Source organism: Drosophila albomicans, chromosome X (assembly GCF_009650485.2).
Source record: "Drosophila albomicans strain 15112-1751.03 chromosome X, ASM965048v2, whole genome shotgun sequence".
NCBI lineage: Eukaryota > Metazoa > Arthropoda > Insecta > Diptera > Drosophilidae > Drosophila > Drosophila albomicans.
The window spans coordinates 25,417,871-25,435,437 of record NC_047627.2 but is presented as its reverse complement, the minus strand read 5'-3'; the positions used below and the strand labels follow the sequence as shown (position 1 = coordinate 25,435,437).

General features: G+C 36.8%; 4 protein-coding genes across 6 annotated transcripts in view; 2 read left to right on the top strand and 2 right to left on the bottom strand.

The window, feature by feature from the left end:
- The first annotated feature begins 54 nt into the window (after positions 1-54).
- On the top strand, positions 55-2,500 carry LOC117566100 (uncharacterized). Of its 3 annotated transcripts, none has more exons than XM_034245573.2 (3): positions 55-190; positions 789-1,375; positions 1,445-2,500. In XM_034245573.2, the coding sequence occupies exons 2-3, from the start codon at positions 826-828 to the stop codon at positions 2,260-2,262; spliced, it is 1,368 nt and encodes a 455-aa protein (XP_034101464.1). In that variant the 5' UTR covers positions 55-190; positions 789-825; the 3' UTR covers positions 2,263-2,500. The 3 variants fall into 3 exon arrangements, with proteins under 3 accessions (XP_034101464.1, XP_051864583.1, XP_051864584.1); XM_052008623.1 differs by having other exon boundaries at positions 784-1,375; XM_052008624.1 differs by having other exon boundaries at positions 784-1,375; positions 1,448-2,499.
- A 655-nt stretch (positions 2,501-3,155) lies between these two features.
- On the bottom strand, positions 3,156-5,575 carry LOC117569181 (uncharacterized). The gene is given in 2 exon segments (XM_034250253.2): positions 3,156-4,190; positions 4,748-5,575. Coding segments are annotated over 2 exon segments (1,863 nt in total).
- Positions 5,528-17,567, top strand: part of LOC117569192 (sex-lethal homolog) — a 29,783-nt gene continuing 17,743 nt past the window's right edge. Inside the window, exon 1 of the mRNA XM_052008620.1 lies at positions 5,528-5,545. The gene's annotated coding sequence lies outside the window, so the exon portion shown is untranslated. The remainder of the gene's footprint in view (positions 5,546-17,567) is intronic.
- On the bottom strand, positions 14,208-17,019 carry LOC117568846 (histidine-rich glycoprotein). The gene is made up of 2 exons (XM_034249726.2): positions 16,821-17,019; positions 14,208-15,577 (listed from the first exon to the last, which is right to left on the bottom strand). Exons 1-2 carry the CDS (start codon positions 16,830-16,832, stop codon positions 14,324-14,326), a joined length of 1,266 nt encoding a protein of 421 aa, XP_034105617.1. The 5' UTR covers positions 16,833-17,019; the 3' UTR covers positions 14,208-14,323.

Here is a 17,567-nt window from a genome sequence, read left to right as displayed (position 1 = left end):
TTACTTTCCTAAGATCAAAGCAAGCTGTGAGCATTTTTGATATGCTTTGTCGCTCAGTCAGTGTAAGCAGCAATTCGAATTTCGAAGAATTTTACATCTCTACTAGACAAATTTCTTAAAATCTTTATATATTGTAACGTTTTATAAATTTTAATAAAGTTACAAGTTTGGTTACATAAAACAGCGAGTGGTGAGTACAAACAACTTTAATAGCGAACTTGTTTGCATATTTTAAGTTCTTTAATACATTTAAATACTTTTCATTCTCATAGTTTTGTTTTTCATTAAAAATGAACAGAGCAGATTTACAAATGTAGTAAACAGATCAGGAATCATTATAGTATATAGTATACATTGGAGTCATGATATAAAAGACAAGCGTGCTTTTAATTCTTCTTAATTTAAATGAAAAAGAAGATAGTAAAAATAGACTTTCTACACTTCTATCCTTTAAATTGAGGATACTCTAAAACGCGGTTAACAATTCGTTGTTGATATACGTTAATCTTAAGAATAAACTAAGCTGTTTATTTACAATTTTATACTACCATAGTTTTTTTGTTAATTGAACATGAATAGCGTAGATTTGCAAATACAGTAAACATTTAGAACAGGAATCGAATTTGATTAATTTAGCTTATTGGATTTATCTTACGAGTAACTACTTTAATTCTTCTAAATTTAAAAGGAACAGAAGTTAGATAACAATAAAAGATAACTACAGAATTCTTACGCTTCTTTTGAAAAGATAACTAAAGAATTCCTACACTTCTCTTCTCCAAGTTCAGAGGTTTTACATTAAAGTAACAGAAGATAACTATCAAGATGAGTAGATCCACTTCTGTCAGTGCTCAGTATGTGCCTCTTTTGGACAGCGATAAGAAGTCGCCACGTTTCCTGTTAAATTGGGTCTTTGATGAACTCGGTATTCAGCTCGAGGATCTCAGCGAGATGAAGACCGGCGTCATCTACTGTCAGTTGGTGCACAAACTCTTTCCCCAAGTGATGAATCTGAAGAAGGTGATCTTCAATTGCACTCTACCCGTTGAGATCGATAGAAATTTTTGCCTATTGCATCGTGCACTTGCCAAGCTACGCACCTTTCGGGATGCAGCGCAGCAGGAGTGCATTAAAAGGTTGACCAACAACAAGTTTATGCTCTGGTTTCATAAATTTTACATGCACAACAAGAAGAACGCCGAAGAACGAATCAGTAGAAAGTCGTATCTTTTATCGAACGCGCAAGTGAAACGCAGCAACAGCATCGCGATCCCTTCCAAGCCAGCAGACCAACAGGGATCCCACAAAGTACGTGTGGCGCCGCGTTCACAGAGTCTGGTCAATAGGCCGGAGATGCGCAGACGTAATGCACCTGGTAAGTAAAGATTCAATATTAACAAAATTGCAGTCAATTCCTTAACCCTAAATTCCCTTCATATACCAGCAGCATCTTCATTGGCTGCTGAGCCTTGCATGATGGATTGGCAAAAAGTCGAGACTGACTCCATGGGAAACATCTATCAGATGTTGGACGGCAAGCTGCAGACCTCCTTCTCGACACTCGCCTCGTCCATGCCGAAGTTGCAAGTGAATCCTGGGACTCCGGAATTCGATACATCATTGAATGAGGCATCAAAAGAGGTCAAATTGATCTTTTTCAATAAATTGCTGACAGCAGAGAAATCCATTTCACAGAAAGAGTCTGCAAATAATGATGCTTCAAAGCAGGAAGAGTTGTCAAATAAAAATCATTCTAAGCAGGAATCTTTAAGCAATAGTGCTTTAAAGCTGGAATTATGCTCAAACAATGATGCTTTTAAGCAGGAGTGTTCAAATAATAATGCTCCAAAGCAAGCGTCCTTAAACAATGATGCTTCAAAGCATGAGTCCTCAAGCAATGATGCTTTAATTCAGGAAGAAGCTTCAAATAATAGCGTTTTAAAGCAGGAGCCTTCAGAAAAAGCTGCTCGAAAGCAGAAGACTTCAGATAAAGTGTCACCTTCGAGAGAAGTAGCTGCGATGGTCGATCCCAGGATCAGCAGAGACTACCTGGACTCCATTGTCAAAACGCTGCGCTCCTCTGCTGCCGATGACGCAATTTTCGAGCTGAATGAACGGAATAATAGACTTGAGGAGATAGTCAATAAGATAAGGGGCTACGTTACCGACACATCGCTTAACTCCAATAAAGTAGTGCATAAGACCCGCAAGACTTTGTACTTGTACTATAAGAGCAAGCCTGAGCTGGATCACGAATTTTAAACGTCGCAGCAATTCTACGTTTATTCCAGTTCTTCTTCTTACTCCTTTTCTGTGAAATTTTGATGTTGTAATCGTTTCTAAAGCTGACAACAACTTACATGTTAATTTGTTACAACGCAAACAAAATAATTAAATTTGATATGATGAAAAATTAAAATAAAAACGTACAAAAATGTAAATAAACTTGCAAAAATAAATGCAAGTTTTTCTCAACCGTTAAGTTTCAGCTGGGGGCCATTTTGATTGTGTGTGACCAACTTCAGTTACATTAGAAAAATGCCGTTTTATATGTTAACAGCGCTGTTGGCAACCGTCGCTTCAGTTTGCGCTATTTTTTTAGACGCGTGTGTTGTGTTTTTGGACGGTGTGAATAAAATATATTTTTTTGTTGTTCAACTTAAACAATTGTAATTAATGAACATGTGTGAAACCACGAAAAGCGGTATATCGATAAAAATGATGAAATGGCATAATATTCTTTTAATACAGCGTGAATGAAAATATGTGCAATGCACATTGTGCACAATTTTAATAGTGTCAAACGTGTTCCATTGGTTTTTGGCGCCATCTACGATGCGAACCTGTCTGTGAATGGCAAGAAACATAACAAATTGAGTGTTGAAAATGAGTTAAAAATGAGTTATATGTAATGTGTTAAAACAAAAAATTGTCTCCCCAAAATTTTGCATAATTTAAACCAAACCGACTTTTGCCGCTGGCAAACTTAACAGCATTTGTCGCTAGCAGTGCTGTTAAACTGCAACTTAACAGACTTTGGACGTTGCGGAGCTGCTAACTTGATGAAATTTGTTTGGCGCCATCTAGCTGCTGAAGCTTCTTGTAAAAACAAACGCACAGTTAATCAAATGATTTTCAAATAAAATAGATCGCTTTTAATGTGATAAAAACCAACGCTGCAGACGCGGATATCGCTTCGAGAGCAGCTCGAGGCCAAAGAGCAGCGTGCTCAGCAACAGGCCAACGAGCACCATCACGAATATGACATACAACTGTTGCAGGCCAAACATTTCAAAGTTGTTCGCCAGCTGCATGCCCGAAGAGTTTTCGTCCAATTCCCAGCGTGCCCAAAAGGCGAGCAAACCCACGGAACGCATCCACATGATCTGATCGTTGAACTCGTCGGTGAGAAACGAATGCTTGCGCAAATACATCGTCAACTGCAGATCAATGATGTCCTGCGGTATCAGCTCGAAGCTCGGCGGCGTCTCCTGCTCCAGTTGCGCTTGATACGCAGCCAAGCGATTGAAGCGCAAAAAGAAATCCAGCCCAGCGGCGGCGACCAAACGATTATCATACGGTCGGGCGGCCAAATACTCTAAGCTCTCCATGGGCGTATTCCGTCCGCCCATACGATGAAATCGCATGAATTCCACAGTGGGAATCTCGGCGAGCATCTCATGTATCTCGTTGGACAGGACGACGGTGTAGTTGTGCTCCACCAGTTCATCGATGGACTGCGGCAGACGATTCAATTGATGCGTGCGTATCAAGTGATAGAGTTTGCCCTGGTACACGGTACGTATGAGCAATGTGTAAAACATGAGCATAATGCAATAAATCCGTTTCGTATTGTAGCGCGTGGGTGCCTGCATCATAGGCATGCCCACAAAGATCAGCTGCAAGTTCAGCAGATGCACAATGAACTCACGCACCGGATGCGAAGGCAGCAGACGCTCCAGCGTCAGCTGTAGAAGAGCGGCGAGCACAAAGACGCCGCCAATGCCGAGCCAAATGCTCGTCGGATACGGATAGAGTAGAATGTCCAGCGAGCTGAGCTTATAGCTGGCACCGAGGACGCCAAAGCGCACACTGGTCTGATGATAATTGTGCGTCGAGGTGGCCACCAAGCTGCGAGGCACCGTTTGACGCACGCCGCCCAGGCAGAAATCGACTTCATGGCGTTGCAGCTGGCGAGGAGCAGGCAATGATGAGATATAGAGAACGAGAGAGAGAGAGATAAACGGATTAGATGAAGCTCCCATTAGAGAGAGAAAGAGAGACGAACGGATTAGCTGCAGCTCCCATTAGAGAGAGAAAGAGAGACGAACGGATTAGCTGCAGCTGCCATTAGAGAGAGAGAGACGAACGGATTAGATGCAGCTTCCATTAGAGAAAGAGAGACGAACGGATTAGATGCAGCTTCCATTAAAGAGAGAGACTAACGGATAAGCTGCAGCTTCCTTTAGAGAGAGATGAACGGATTTGATGAAGCTTTTATTAAAGAGAGAGACAAACGGATTAGCTGAAGCTCCCATTAGAGGAAGAGAGGGAGAGACGATCAGATTAGATGCAGCTTCCATTAGCTAGAGAGAGATAAGCAGATAAGCTGCAGCTCCCATTAGAGAGAGAGAGAGAGAGAGAAAAATGAACGAATTAACTGCAGCTCCCATTAGCGAAAGAGAAATGAGATAAGCTGCAGCTGTCATTAAAGAAAAAAAGAGAAAAATTCGAGATCTGAACTCACCATCTTGATAGCCTCATTGCTCATGGGCTCCTCCTCCTCGACTGGCGGCGGATGGATGACGATGCTGTAGTTGAGGCGCAGCGCAAGCGTTTGCAGCAATCGACCCTCGAGACCGCCGCTGACATGAGCCTCGGGGCCGCTGCCCTGCAGCTAGATGAACGGCGGCATGTGCCACAAGGCGGCACGCAAGGGGCAGCCATAGAAGTTGCCCAGTTTGCGGGGAAACAAACGCGGATGCTGCATCTGGCTGCCGTTGTAGTGATTGATCAGCGTCGGCGTCATATTGGCACAACTTCCAACGCCAAAGGGCAAATACGTGTACAACTTGATGTCGCCATTCGCCGTCTGCACCTGGACATTGCAATTGATGAGCTGATGTCGCCAGCAATGGGCGAAGATGCGTCGCATCTCGCTCAGCAGCATGTGATCGCGTGCCTGCAGAAAGATGTAATAGTGCTCATTGTAATTGTACTCCTTGGAATACGCTTCCACCTCGATCTCCGCAAATGCCGCATACGAATCGGTGAAGATCATATTGTAATGCCGACGCCCGGCCACATAACGCTGCCTTCCCACGCCCTGTTCGACGGTGACAATCTGCAACGCAGGCGCAATGCCCCAGCTGCGAAATAGGATGCTCATCATTTCGTTGTAGAAGTTGCACGTGTGATTGTTGCGACAACACAGCGTTAGCACCAGCGACGGCGTCACGCTCAGGATATGTGTGTGAACCACGTGGAGCAGAGCTCGGGCCACATACTCGTTAATCTGATTCATCTGTTCGCCGGAGCGATCCTGGTAAGTGGCCACCAACTGCGTTATGTTCATCTTTCGATAACCGTTTCAACTGTAACGAGTTTCGTTTGTTTCGCTTTTGGGATTGTCCTGTGAGTTCATGATTAATGATTCACCTCGGAAAAGTTTCGTTGCGTGAAACTTTGTTGTTTGCTAAGCAAACGATGGCGCTGATTAGTGTTTAGTGTTTATTGTTTTGGTTTCGGGTTTTTCTCTCAGTTAGTTTGTTGGTAAAACTCATTCGTGGCACATTCAACTTTGTCGCAACCGCATACTAAACACATTCGTCAGTTCTCCTTTGCAGTACCATCCACATTTATGGAGGTTGCATACTAAACACACTCAACTGCCAACTGTCAAGCTGGCGCTGCCAACTTAGCGCATATCAGCGCTGCCAGATCGCTGTGCAATATTTATTGCTTTACAATTGGTGCAAAATCCTTACAATGCACTAAGCATTTTGTAATGCAACTATAAAAAATAAACTTTACCTTCTTGATAACAATCACTTCATTTGCTCAATTTATCGAAACAAAGCATGTGAAATTTTTAATTGGTTTATTTACTGTGAACTGTAATTGTTGTGCTGTTTAAATTGATATTTATTATTGTCTTACCTTAACGCTTTTTTATTGAAATTGAATTATTATTATTTTAATTAGGCAGTCAGAATGCCTACACAAAAGTAGAGTGTTTTCATGATTCTTAAAAGTTTGCGATCAGATAAATATCTCAGAAGTTCTTGAATTTCATATATATTCATATACTTTGGTTAACGATTTAGTATATTTTGCAGTCTATGGTATATTTTCAGAATGAAGAAGTATATCGATATATTTATTTATGATTCTGAAAAGCTTGTGATCAGATAAATATCTCAGAAGTTCTTGAATTTTATATATATTCATATAAGTTGGTTAACGATTTAGTATATTTTGAATGTAGTAGTATATCAATATATTTTAATATTTTCTGGGTTTATAAATTCGGTATATTTTTTAGTATAATACATATATAGCTTTCGGTATATTTCAGTATTGTCTAGGTATATTCATTTGCTATATTTTTACGATAATCCAAATATAGCTTTCCATATATTTCAGTATTTTACGAGTATATCACCCTCTTTATCATTCTTTGAAGTTTGCAATCAGATAAAAAGTATCTTAGAATTTATTGAAGAAATTATTTGATACAGCAAAAAAAGACGTTGGTTAACGATTTAGTATATTTTGCACTCTATGTTTGTTTAAATTGTAATAGTATATCGATATACCGAATATATGTTCCAGAATACTTCAGTATATTTTAACGACATTTTTGCATTTGTTGAAATATAGCTTTCGGCATATTTCAGTATTTTTTCGGTATATCCATTTGGTACATTTTACTGATAATATCGCAGTCTTGCATTTGTTGAAAATGCAAAATATCAAAAACCGCTTTCGGTACATTTTACTATATTTTCGGTATATTTGGTATACTTTAGCTGTAATACCGCATTTGTTAAAAATTTGTAAAGAATGTATCACTGTCAAGCGACTGTTGCTATTTGTGGTTTATAATTTCCTTAAATTTGTCAGAATACTAAATATTTAGCTGTCAAGTTTTGTGAACATATTCAGGTTTTTCGCCTTAGCTCTTGTTAACTTAAGACAATTTAAACTTACTATATTTTACATCCTTTCATTAAATGGGTGAGGTGTATTTATTGTGGAGTGAAATATTGAATACTCGCCTTTTTATGGATTAATATTTTGTAGATGTCAAAACTAAGTTTTATGGTCACGCTTTGAAATACAAATTTCATTTATCAGAGAGTAATTCTTATTTATTTATTTGTTTAAAAAGAGAAGATAAATTCAAATTATTTATTAAGCATTATTTCTAAAGCACATGCTTTAAAGACCTTTGGCTTAATTCTTATTTATAATTCATGCAGTTCTATATTCATTATTCATTTTTCTCTCCCTCTCTCTTTGGTAACTCGGTCGCTAGCTCTTTCACTCTGGCTAGCTCCCATGAACGTTAGTCAAATGAACCTTAGTATGAATGACACGCATTTCACATAGTTTCCAAAGCTAATTATAATAACTGATTCACAAGATAAATAACATTTAGCTTGGCGGCCCATTATGTAACTCTTGGCCAGTTGAACTCTGATGCGTGTAGAGCGCTCAGTCGCTAGCTGTTGTTGTCGCTGTTGTTGATGCGGTGGTGGTTGCGGTGCTGCAACATTGCGTAGAGTGTGGTTGACCCGGCCGAAGCATGAATTGGGCGGGGAGCAGCCAATGGACTGTTAACAGAACAAAGCAAAGAGAGCACTGAATACGACTTTCAAACACTCTTAGTTATAATTATCACAACAGATAATTTATAGTTGAAATGCAGCTAAAGCTTGTCATACCCTTTAGGGAACTTGCTACAGGGTATGCGGGACAAAAGTGAATGTGAATGTGAGCTCGTTGTGGCTGCACTTTAACAACAAATAACAAATAGCAACAAATAAGAAATTAAAATGAAATGTTACCTCGTTTACTGTGGCTGTGCCTCCATCTCACCCTCTCTCTCGATCACCCTATCTTGCTCTCTCTTTCTCCTTGGCTGTCTTTCTTTGGCCTCAACCCAGCAACGAAACAAAATTAACAATATAAACAAGTGAAAGTGCTCGACTTGGCATTACCCTGTAAAATACAATACAATTATTATTCCTCTTTGTTTAATAGGAAATTAACTATAAGAAAGTTGTATATTTAGTTGGTGGTTAGTATATTAGTAGTATATTATGATAGTTGGTAGTTAGTATATTAGTGAGTATTAGTTTAGTAGTATTTTATGTCAGTTAGTTGTAGGTATATGGTATTAGTAAATTATTAGTATATTATTTTAGTTAGTATATATGTAAATAAGTAGTACATTTTATTAGTTAATAGTTAGTATATTATTAAATTAATAGTATATTTTGTTAGTATATTGAATTTTCGTTTTGACTTTTTGTATTTTTACATTTGTATTTCAAATTTTAGGCTCAACAAAAGCATAAGCAAAGCCTTATTATATTCACAATGAAAGGAGAAATGGTAGAAAAAGTGTGACCATATATTAAAAAAATGGGACTTTTATGGCTATAGAAACAGTGTGCCCTCATATTTCGATTAGGGATTTTTTTAATGTTGGTTTTTGATAAGATAATATTGTCGATGATAATAAGGATATTTTAAACATTATAAAACTTTTTGTTCAGCTGCTCGAAGTAAAATTTCCCTAAATTGAAATGGAATTTAAGTATTGCAAAGTTATCCTTTTTTGTACAGCATAATTTGTAGTATAAAATTCCAGTTTTGCCGTAGTATTCATGCTTCTTAATAAAAGACTCTTCGCCAAAGAAAACTTGCCTTTAGTGTGACCATATTTAAGTAAGTTACAAGTTGCAATTAAACAGTTTCTTTTTTAAACTTTTGTCTTAGTCGAACTACTCGAAATGTCTAAAAAAGATCTTTAACTTGAAGCTGTTTTGATTGCTCTTTAGTTGCACGTTTCGACCACCAAACTTCTCTCAGTTGATTACAAATTCTCCATTGCATTATCATACCCGCTGCGTGAGATGCATGTGGTTACAGGGTATATGTATGAAAGAGGCGTAAAAGCCATAAATAACAACTGGCGCCTTGGGGCGCTCCACTCTCTGTCTCAGCCTCAGTCTCAACCTCAGTCGCAGACGCAGTTAACAAATGAGCACAACAACAATTAAAGAAATGAAATTATTTAACACCTCTTTATGGGCTTTTGAGTCTTACATGGCGTGTGGCGTGCCACACAGCAAAGCACAGCACAGGTGGCAAATCAAGGCAATGACAAAGAGAAGAGAAGAGATCGTCTGCAGATCGATTTAAATTTCCCATGTGATTAACCATTTCTCTTGCACAAAAGGATTATTATGGAACAGGGGGAAAAGTGGCAAGACAAAAGAGAAGGGAAAGGGGAATGGGCAACGGGAACGCACACAACTCGAAATTATTGTTGGCATTCGCAATATTATCTAATTTATTGTTCGGCCTCAAAACTATTGAATGTGAACTTGTTGACATACAAAATTTTTTGAATGCGTTTGTGTGTCTTTTGTTCTCGCCGAATGAAAGAAAGATTCCACAAATGATAACTTAAGCTCACGCTGTTGAAATCGAAACTGTCGCTTAATACCCTGTAATCGAGGTGTTCAGCTATTGGATTGAACAACTCGTAACGATTATAATTTGCATTAAAACAAAAGACTTTTTTTTGGCTGAAATTTGTTTCCTCGCTCTGTAATGTGAATACAAAATATTGCGAAATTGTTATTGAATAAATTTTTCATGATTTTTATGAGTTCAATTTTTATATACTTATACATATATTATTTGCAATCTATAATTAATAATTGATATCAACTTAATGCTCTTTATACAAAGAAAACATCTTTCATTAATATACGCGGAAAAAAAAATGTTGGATTATATTTGAAATACTTAAATTCGTTACTAAAATGTAATACCATAATATTTATATACATATGTATTTTTTTAATACTCCTGACGAACAACTTTATACCAAATCGCATAACTTTAAACCAAGGACATCAAAAAGGACATTTAAATCAAAAACGCTTAAATACGTTATTAAAATGTGAGACCATAATACTTAAATGATATATAAGTATTTTTTTTAATACAACAATACAGTATTTATTTAATACGCAACATTTAAACCGAGGACATCGCGAAGAATGATTCGCGAGAGTTCTATTAAATAATAATATTAATAATAAACATTGTTAGGCAAGATTCGATTGATTTGAGCATTTTTTTTAGCATCAATCTAGTATATAAGGCATTTATTGTAGTATAAATTTAACAGTTTAATACTAGATTGAATACTCCAAAATCCAGGTTCAAATCAAGCCGAAAATGTTTAATTTTTGTTGCTATACGTGTAGCCTCAAGCAGTATTTATTTATTACTGAATTTAATACCTAAAAGTTTATATGAAATTTAAGCAGAAAATGTTTAATTGTTTCGAGTTTTTTCTGTGCTCCGTTTAGTTTCCATGCTCTATATACTAAATTTACTATGTATATTAGGTATTTAGTATTCTCAAATAATATTAAGTTAGCAATTTAATACTGAAGTCCAAAATGCTTAATTTTCTTTCATTTTATTTATATACTTTTTTTTGCTGTGTATCCCTTATTTTTTCTCTATACTTTTTACAGGGTACACTTAAGTCGAATAGTCTTTTTATTTTGCATCGCAGCAAAGATTTTGAAGTTGACGTTTTGACGCAAATTGTTATTTAATTAGGCCACCACAGTAAACTGTTTTGTTTTTTTTTAACTGCGCATTGTCACGTTTGTTTTATTTTTGTTTTTTGTATATTTCTGGTTTCGTTTTCTTCTTGTAGAAGAGATTCTCGCACTAGTTTCTCGCTCAGTGCGTGGACTATGAGACGAACAATTAATTTTGTTGTCAAGGTCTGACCCTGAAACGCTAGACAGAAAAGTGGGGGAAATACGATATGGAGAAAACGCGAGTTTTGCATTTGTGTCGGGTGTTGCGGTAACTCTGGTCGTTGAACTGCGCGTCTGGGTTGCAACTGCCGCAACTTTCGCAGTGTTATGTTATGCCGCTGCTCTGGAAGTGTCCAAGTGTCCGAAATCAGGCAGCCACCCAAGCACAACAAGTGCCAAGTGTCCGTCAACAACAATTAAAGACCTGCAAATGTAAATGCGAATGTAAATGTAAATGTGAGGTGGCAACACTGGTTCAACACTGCCAAGTTCGTTGCCTAAGTCTTTCGTTTAAGTCTGTGTTTTTTTTTGTTTTGTTTTCTTCCTCTCATTTGATTGTTGAGCAGCTGCCAACCGGACTCGAACTCGTAATTTCCCCCTCTGGCGCCCTTTGCTAATCCCCTCGCAATAATCACACACATACATATATCTCCCTCTCTATCCTTTCACTTTCAATGTGGGTCACACCGCATCCCAGGATCAAATGTACATACAATAAAAATCCGCATCCGAACACCGTCCGCATTGCATAAGTATGAAATATGAGCAAAAATATGATTAATATTATCATCATCGTAAGTAAGCCGCATCAAGTGACATCATTTTGGCAGCCAACTTGCAAAGTTGTTGTTGCATCAATCATAAGATCATTGCCAAGATTATAATTGCACTGTGCGAATGAAGACACGACAAACAACAGACAGCAAAGCAACTGCTTTACCTTTCCTTTCCATTTCGCATTGGCAGACGCGCAACTCTAGCGCAAAATGAGAACAATTAGCGAGTCGTTAAATTTAAAAGACTTTAGATTATAGTAAACTAGTTTATTATCGTTGCAAGACCAAAGCTTGTTTAATTTCCCTACAAATTGTCTTTAAGTTGTATTTATTTTATATTAAAGTTGCATTTTGTGCAAATACTTTTGTATTTATTTAATACAGTTGACTTTACTAGAAAGAAAATTTAATTCGATTTAGTAATTTGAAACAAAGATTACTTTTATTTCATTAGATAGTAACAAACTCGATTATTTTGTGTTGTATGGTATATTTTGAATGCATTAGTATTTAATGTTTTGGTATTTTATAATAAAAATAATATATAATAATAATAATAATAAAATGGGTAGTTTATCTTCTTCTTTGTCTTTCATCTTTTAATTGTTTTTTTTTTTTGTTCTATGGTATATTTTGAATGTAGTAGTATATTAATATACAAATGTTTCAGTATTTAGTGCATTGGTATTTTAATGGTATATATATTTAGTTTATTTTATGAATAATACTGTTAATTCTTTTTTTCTAATTTTGTAGTCACTTTGAATTGCAAAAGATTGAAGCTTGTTTACATTTCCTACAAATTCTCTTTACAATTTACGTTGAATTTGCATTTTACGCCAATATTTTTGTATTTATTTACTACAGTTGACTGACTACTAGAAAGAAAAGAAGCCTTAGCCTTAGGAATTTTATATGATTTAATAATTTTAAGCATAGATTCGTTTTATTTTATTAGATTGTGACAAACTGGGTTTCTGTTGTGTTCTATGGTATATTTTGAATTCATAGTATATCGATAAACACACCTTTTAGTATTTAGTGTTTTGGCATTTTAATGGTATATTGAATTGGCATATTTTGCTTTCATTATAAATGGTGGCCTTCTTAATTATTTTTTTTTCATCTTTTAATCGTTTATTGAATGTTCTATGGTATATTTTTAATGCAGTAGTATATCGATAGATAGTATTTCGTTGCGTCGTGATTTTTGGCACAACTGCAGTATTTATGATTGTTGAAATTATTTAAAAAATTCGTTTGTATGGGGAAAAAAGCCTATTTACTATGGGTCTTAGTTGCTTTGGCAAATAATATGGTATATTGTGCACTCTATGGTATATTTTGAGTGTAGTAGTATATGAATATGCTAAATATGACCTTTGGTATGTTTCGGTATATTTTTAAAGTAGTAACCAATGATGTATATTTTAGTATTTTCTTAATGTGGTGCCATATAAATATTCAGTATATTTTGGTATTTTTGCGGTATATTAATTTGGTATATTATTAAAGAATATTACCTCGATTCTAAACATGTATCGGGTATCTCACTGTCGAGCAAACTCGACTGTAGCTGTCTTGCTAATCCTTTTTTTCTGATCGCCTCTCGCTGACTCATTTAACTGGTAGTGCAATAGCGAGAGCACGTGAATGCGTTTATAATATCATTGAATAAATTGATTACATTTGGATCGTTGCCTTTCGCTAAGAGTCAGCTGATTTTGGCTTCGATTGTGACTTAGATAGATGGCTAATTGGCCATGCCAAGGGCGTTTCATCGAACTCCAACTTCTTTTTCTTTTTTTTTGCGCTCTTCTCTGCTCTGTTTCAATCGAAGTTTTGATGGCGATAGCAAATTTCTCGCATCAAACTTCACACGCTTTCAAAATACGCAAAAGCGAAATTCAAACTGCCAAAAATGTGTTGACAAGTTGTGCATTTTAAAGCGCGACGTGCGCAATGATGATGAGATGGCAATCCAATTGACAATTGAAAGTGTAACAGAGCCAAGTGAGAGGTGTGGCCTGAGTCTGAGTTTGGCAACTATTTTTATTTCAATTGCTGTTCCATTGTGCAGAATATTTAATCGACAAATTAGAAGCTAAAAAGTAGCTAAATATTTTTGGTATTTAAAGTTTTTTATTTTGCAAAGTTTTCCACTTAAAGTAGAAGAAAAAAAGTAGCTAAATATTTTTGGTATTCAAAGTTTTTTATTATGCAAAATTCTTCACTTAAAAAGAAGAAAAAAATTGCTAAAAAATGTAGCTAAATATTTTTACTATTTGGTGCTTTTTATTTTGCAATATTCTTCACTTAAAATTACAAAAATTGCTAAATATTTTAGTAGCTAAATTTTTTGCTTTTTTTGTAGTTTTCCACTTAAAAATAGATAAAAAAAAACTTAATCAAGTTTTCACTTTTATTTATATTAAGCGGAATTCTCCATTTTAAAGAAGATAAATATTTTTAGAGTTTTCCACTCAAAGTAGAACCAAAAAAAAGTAGCTAAATATTTGTAGAGTTTTCCACTTAAAGTAGAAGCAAAAAAGTAGCTAAAAATGTATTAGAATTTAGTGCTTTTTATTATGCAGAATTTCCACTTAAAATTAGTTACATAGACAAAAAAAAAATAGATGAAAAATCGATATAACTTAATACAACAAAATGCAGGGAAATAATTTAGTGATAGCTGTGTGTGGGCGTGGCCAAGGGGGCGCCATAGCTGGTGACAGGCGGCAGATAAGTGGACTCCGGTTCAAAGATGGGCGTGGCCGAGTCGCCCGATTGTCCTGGGGCGCCATAAAGCACACTTGGCGCCGCATAATCGTAGCCCGAGGCGGAAGCTCCGCCCGTGGGCGGTTGCAAGTATTGGCTGGTGGGCGTGGCAAAGTCAAAGGCGTTGCTCGATTCGTGTTTGGCGCCAAGGAAAGCACTTGGCTTAAAGGGAGCGAGTTCGTTGTGTTCTGGCTGATGTTGCTGCTGCTGTTGTTGATGATGATGCTGATGAATGTCGGTGTTCAAGGCGAGCGGCTTGCTTGAGGTGTAGCTAAAGTGACCGAGTCCCTTGTGGCCCAAAGCATACGCAGGTGGCTGATGTTGATCCAGCTGGGATTTGTGTGCTGAGCTCTGAGCATGTTCCTGATGAGATTGTTGCTCATCATCCGCCTCGTAACCGGGCAACAAAGGAACGCCGTAGCTGGTCAGAGGTTGCTGCTTAAAGTGTTGAACGCTGGGAGCTTCATAGCTGTAGCCAGCGGTGTGTTCCTGCTCATTCTCCAGACCGTGACTCAAACTGGGTGCAAAGCTCAGACTTGGACGCGTGGCCAGCAAATAAGTGCTGCCTCCACTTTGTTTGTGGCCTCCATTTCCACTCAGCAAACTCAAGAAGTTGCTGCCATGTCCGGAGTACTTGTATCCCAAGCCATGACCTTGCTGATGATGATGTTGTGGACCAGGCGCATGACTTGTCTGCACAATGTACGTCTCCACTTTGGGTGCCTGATGTGGTCGCTGCTGCTGATGATGATGATAGTTGGAGCCAGAGGAACTCAAATAAATCGGACGATGTCCAGCAGGTGCATGATGATAAGATGAGGATTGATGATGCGATTGCGACTGAGGTGACTGCTGATGATAATGATGGAAGTGATGCGTGTTGTCGCTGTCGAGCAGACTGGCAAAGTCAAAGCCGCTGCTCGATGCCAATCCGTTGCCATGCAGCGATCCGTAGGTGCTCTCGTAGCCAGCGGGAGGTGGCAAATATTTGTGCGAGGGTCCGTGATAGAGTCCGCTGCCACTGCCAAAGCTGAGAGCTGCATCACGCTTCAGTTTAGCGCCCTGCGACTGCTGCTGTTGAGATTGTTGCACTTGCTTGGCCAAAGAGCAGCTCAAGAGGCTGACCAGAAAGGCGCAGCCAAAGAGCGCACGCAATAGCTGCAAAATACGGGAATTTGACAAAGTTAAAAAATGCATTTATTTAATAAGGTTACATGTAATTAAAATTAAAACTAGCACATCTCTAAATCACCAGATGCAAAGGTCTTTGGCTTGAAATTTAAAGATACTTCGGAAATGGTTTGAAAAAATTCAAATTGAAAACCTAAATTGTAAGATTTATCATTTTTCGAAATCTGCAACTCTACTTTGTAATCTAAATTTCATAGTTAATATAATTATTATAATCTTTGAAATCAAGAGAGTATAAAATGGTTTGAAAAAATTCAAATCGAACAATTAAAATTTTGTACTTTATCATTTTTAAGAGATTTGCAATTCAATATAATAATTGATAATTTTTAAGAGATGTGCAACTCTACTTTGTAATCTGAATTTAAAATGTATTGCGCAAGTTTACTTTTTAAAATTTAAATAGGAAGTTATATTTTCTAATTTTTGTAATTTTAAAAAAGTCAAAAGGAAATCGGAATTTCTTACTTATTTGTTTTAAAAATGTAACATGGTAATAAGATTTTATTCTTTGTTAAGCTTCAAAAGTATGGGAAACTTCTGCCCCTTTCTCTATCATTTGTGCTTCTTCCATTTTAAAGATATTTATAATTGAGTTGAAAAAAAAAATATAACTTTCAAGTAAAAATGAAAATTTGATTTTTATAAAACTTCATCTTTAGTTCTGTATCATTCTTTTTGGTTCCATTTTAAAGATATTTGGAATTTAATTAACAAATTGTTTACATGTTCTAACTTTCACGTAAAAGTGCAAATTTGATCATTTTTATTATTATTCTATGTTCCAAATAATCTAATCCATGCAAATTATTAAAGCTGCAAAATATATTTTTGTGAACATTCTTGTTTTTTTTTTTTTTTTTGGTTCATCTTGTTTTTATATTTTTTCCTTATTAGACTGAAGACCTTAGGAACTGTATTCGTTATTTCAAAAATATAATAATAATTTTTTAGCGATCGTTATAAAAACGAGCTCAAGATTGTTTGATAATTGGGGTTTTACTAATTATTGAAATTGTATTAAAAAACACGTTAAAAGCATATGCAAAAACATCACTTTGATCAATAGTCATCGAAATTTAACTAATAAAAAATAAATAAATAAATTCTTCATAATTTTTTAACTTTTACTACTTTTCAAAGGATTTCTCACAATAAAATTGTTTACACAAAAGCACACACAAATACACACACTGATAGAAACACTTACAGCGAACTGCATCTTTGTTGTTGTTGCACGTAAACAAAAAGAAAACGATAAAAAAAATAATGAACAGCGATAAGTTTATCGATCGATACGTGTTGTATCCTTGTTGTGTGTTATCGAACGCGCTTTTATCACTCTTTCTTTCGCTCTCTTTGTGTCTTTTGCTCTCTCTCGCTGTGCTTCGCGTATATTCCACAAGTGCTGCGCGCCGAGTGTTGACGACCTCTGCACCGGCCAACCCTTTTATACGCGGCGGCCTCTTCGGCAAAGCGCTCGTCATTGTTGACGTCGACTGCGATGGCGACTGCGACTGCGGCGTCGGCGGCGGCGGCGATGCGAAAAGCGCCAACTCGACGCACTTAACAGTTGGTGCTGTATTTGTTATTGTTGTAGTAGTTATTATTACTGTTGTTGTTGCTGGCATTTTGCATATGGCAGCGATTTGGAGTTTCGTTTGCTCGCTTTGGTGGTTTACCGCTTTGCCATCTTTTGCTTACTCCACTCCACACACTCATTTTCACTCTCACTCTTGTTTGGGCGTATGACGGCGTGCATGAGGAGCACGCTCGCCAGACATGTCGCTGCAAGCACACACTGTCGCTTGCCTTGGCACAGTGGCTTCACAGTGGTGTTTTTTTTTCTGTTTTGTTGAACAGTTACCTATGCTTTTGTTTTTAATTCAATTATTGATATAAAATTGAACTGCAAACAGTTGTAGCTATTGAAAGCTGTAATTAGTTAAATTAAATA

Bases quoted from the DNA above. Each gene is read 5' to 3' on its own strand.
- LOC117566100 (XM_034245573.2), top strand. From the start codon at position 826: ATGAGTAGATCCACTTCTGTCAGTGCTCAGTATGTGCCTCTTTTGGAC. The intron at 1,376-1,444 runs GTAAGTAAAGAT...TTCATATACCAG, and splicing joins GCGCAGACGTAATGCACCTG to CAGCATCTTCATTGGCTGCT.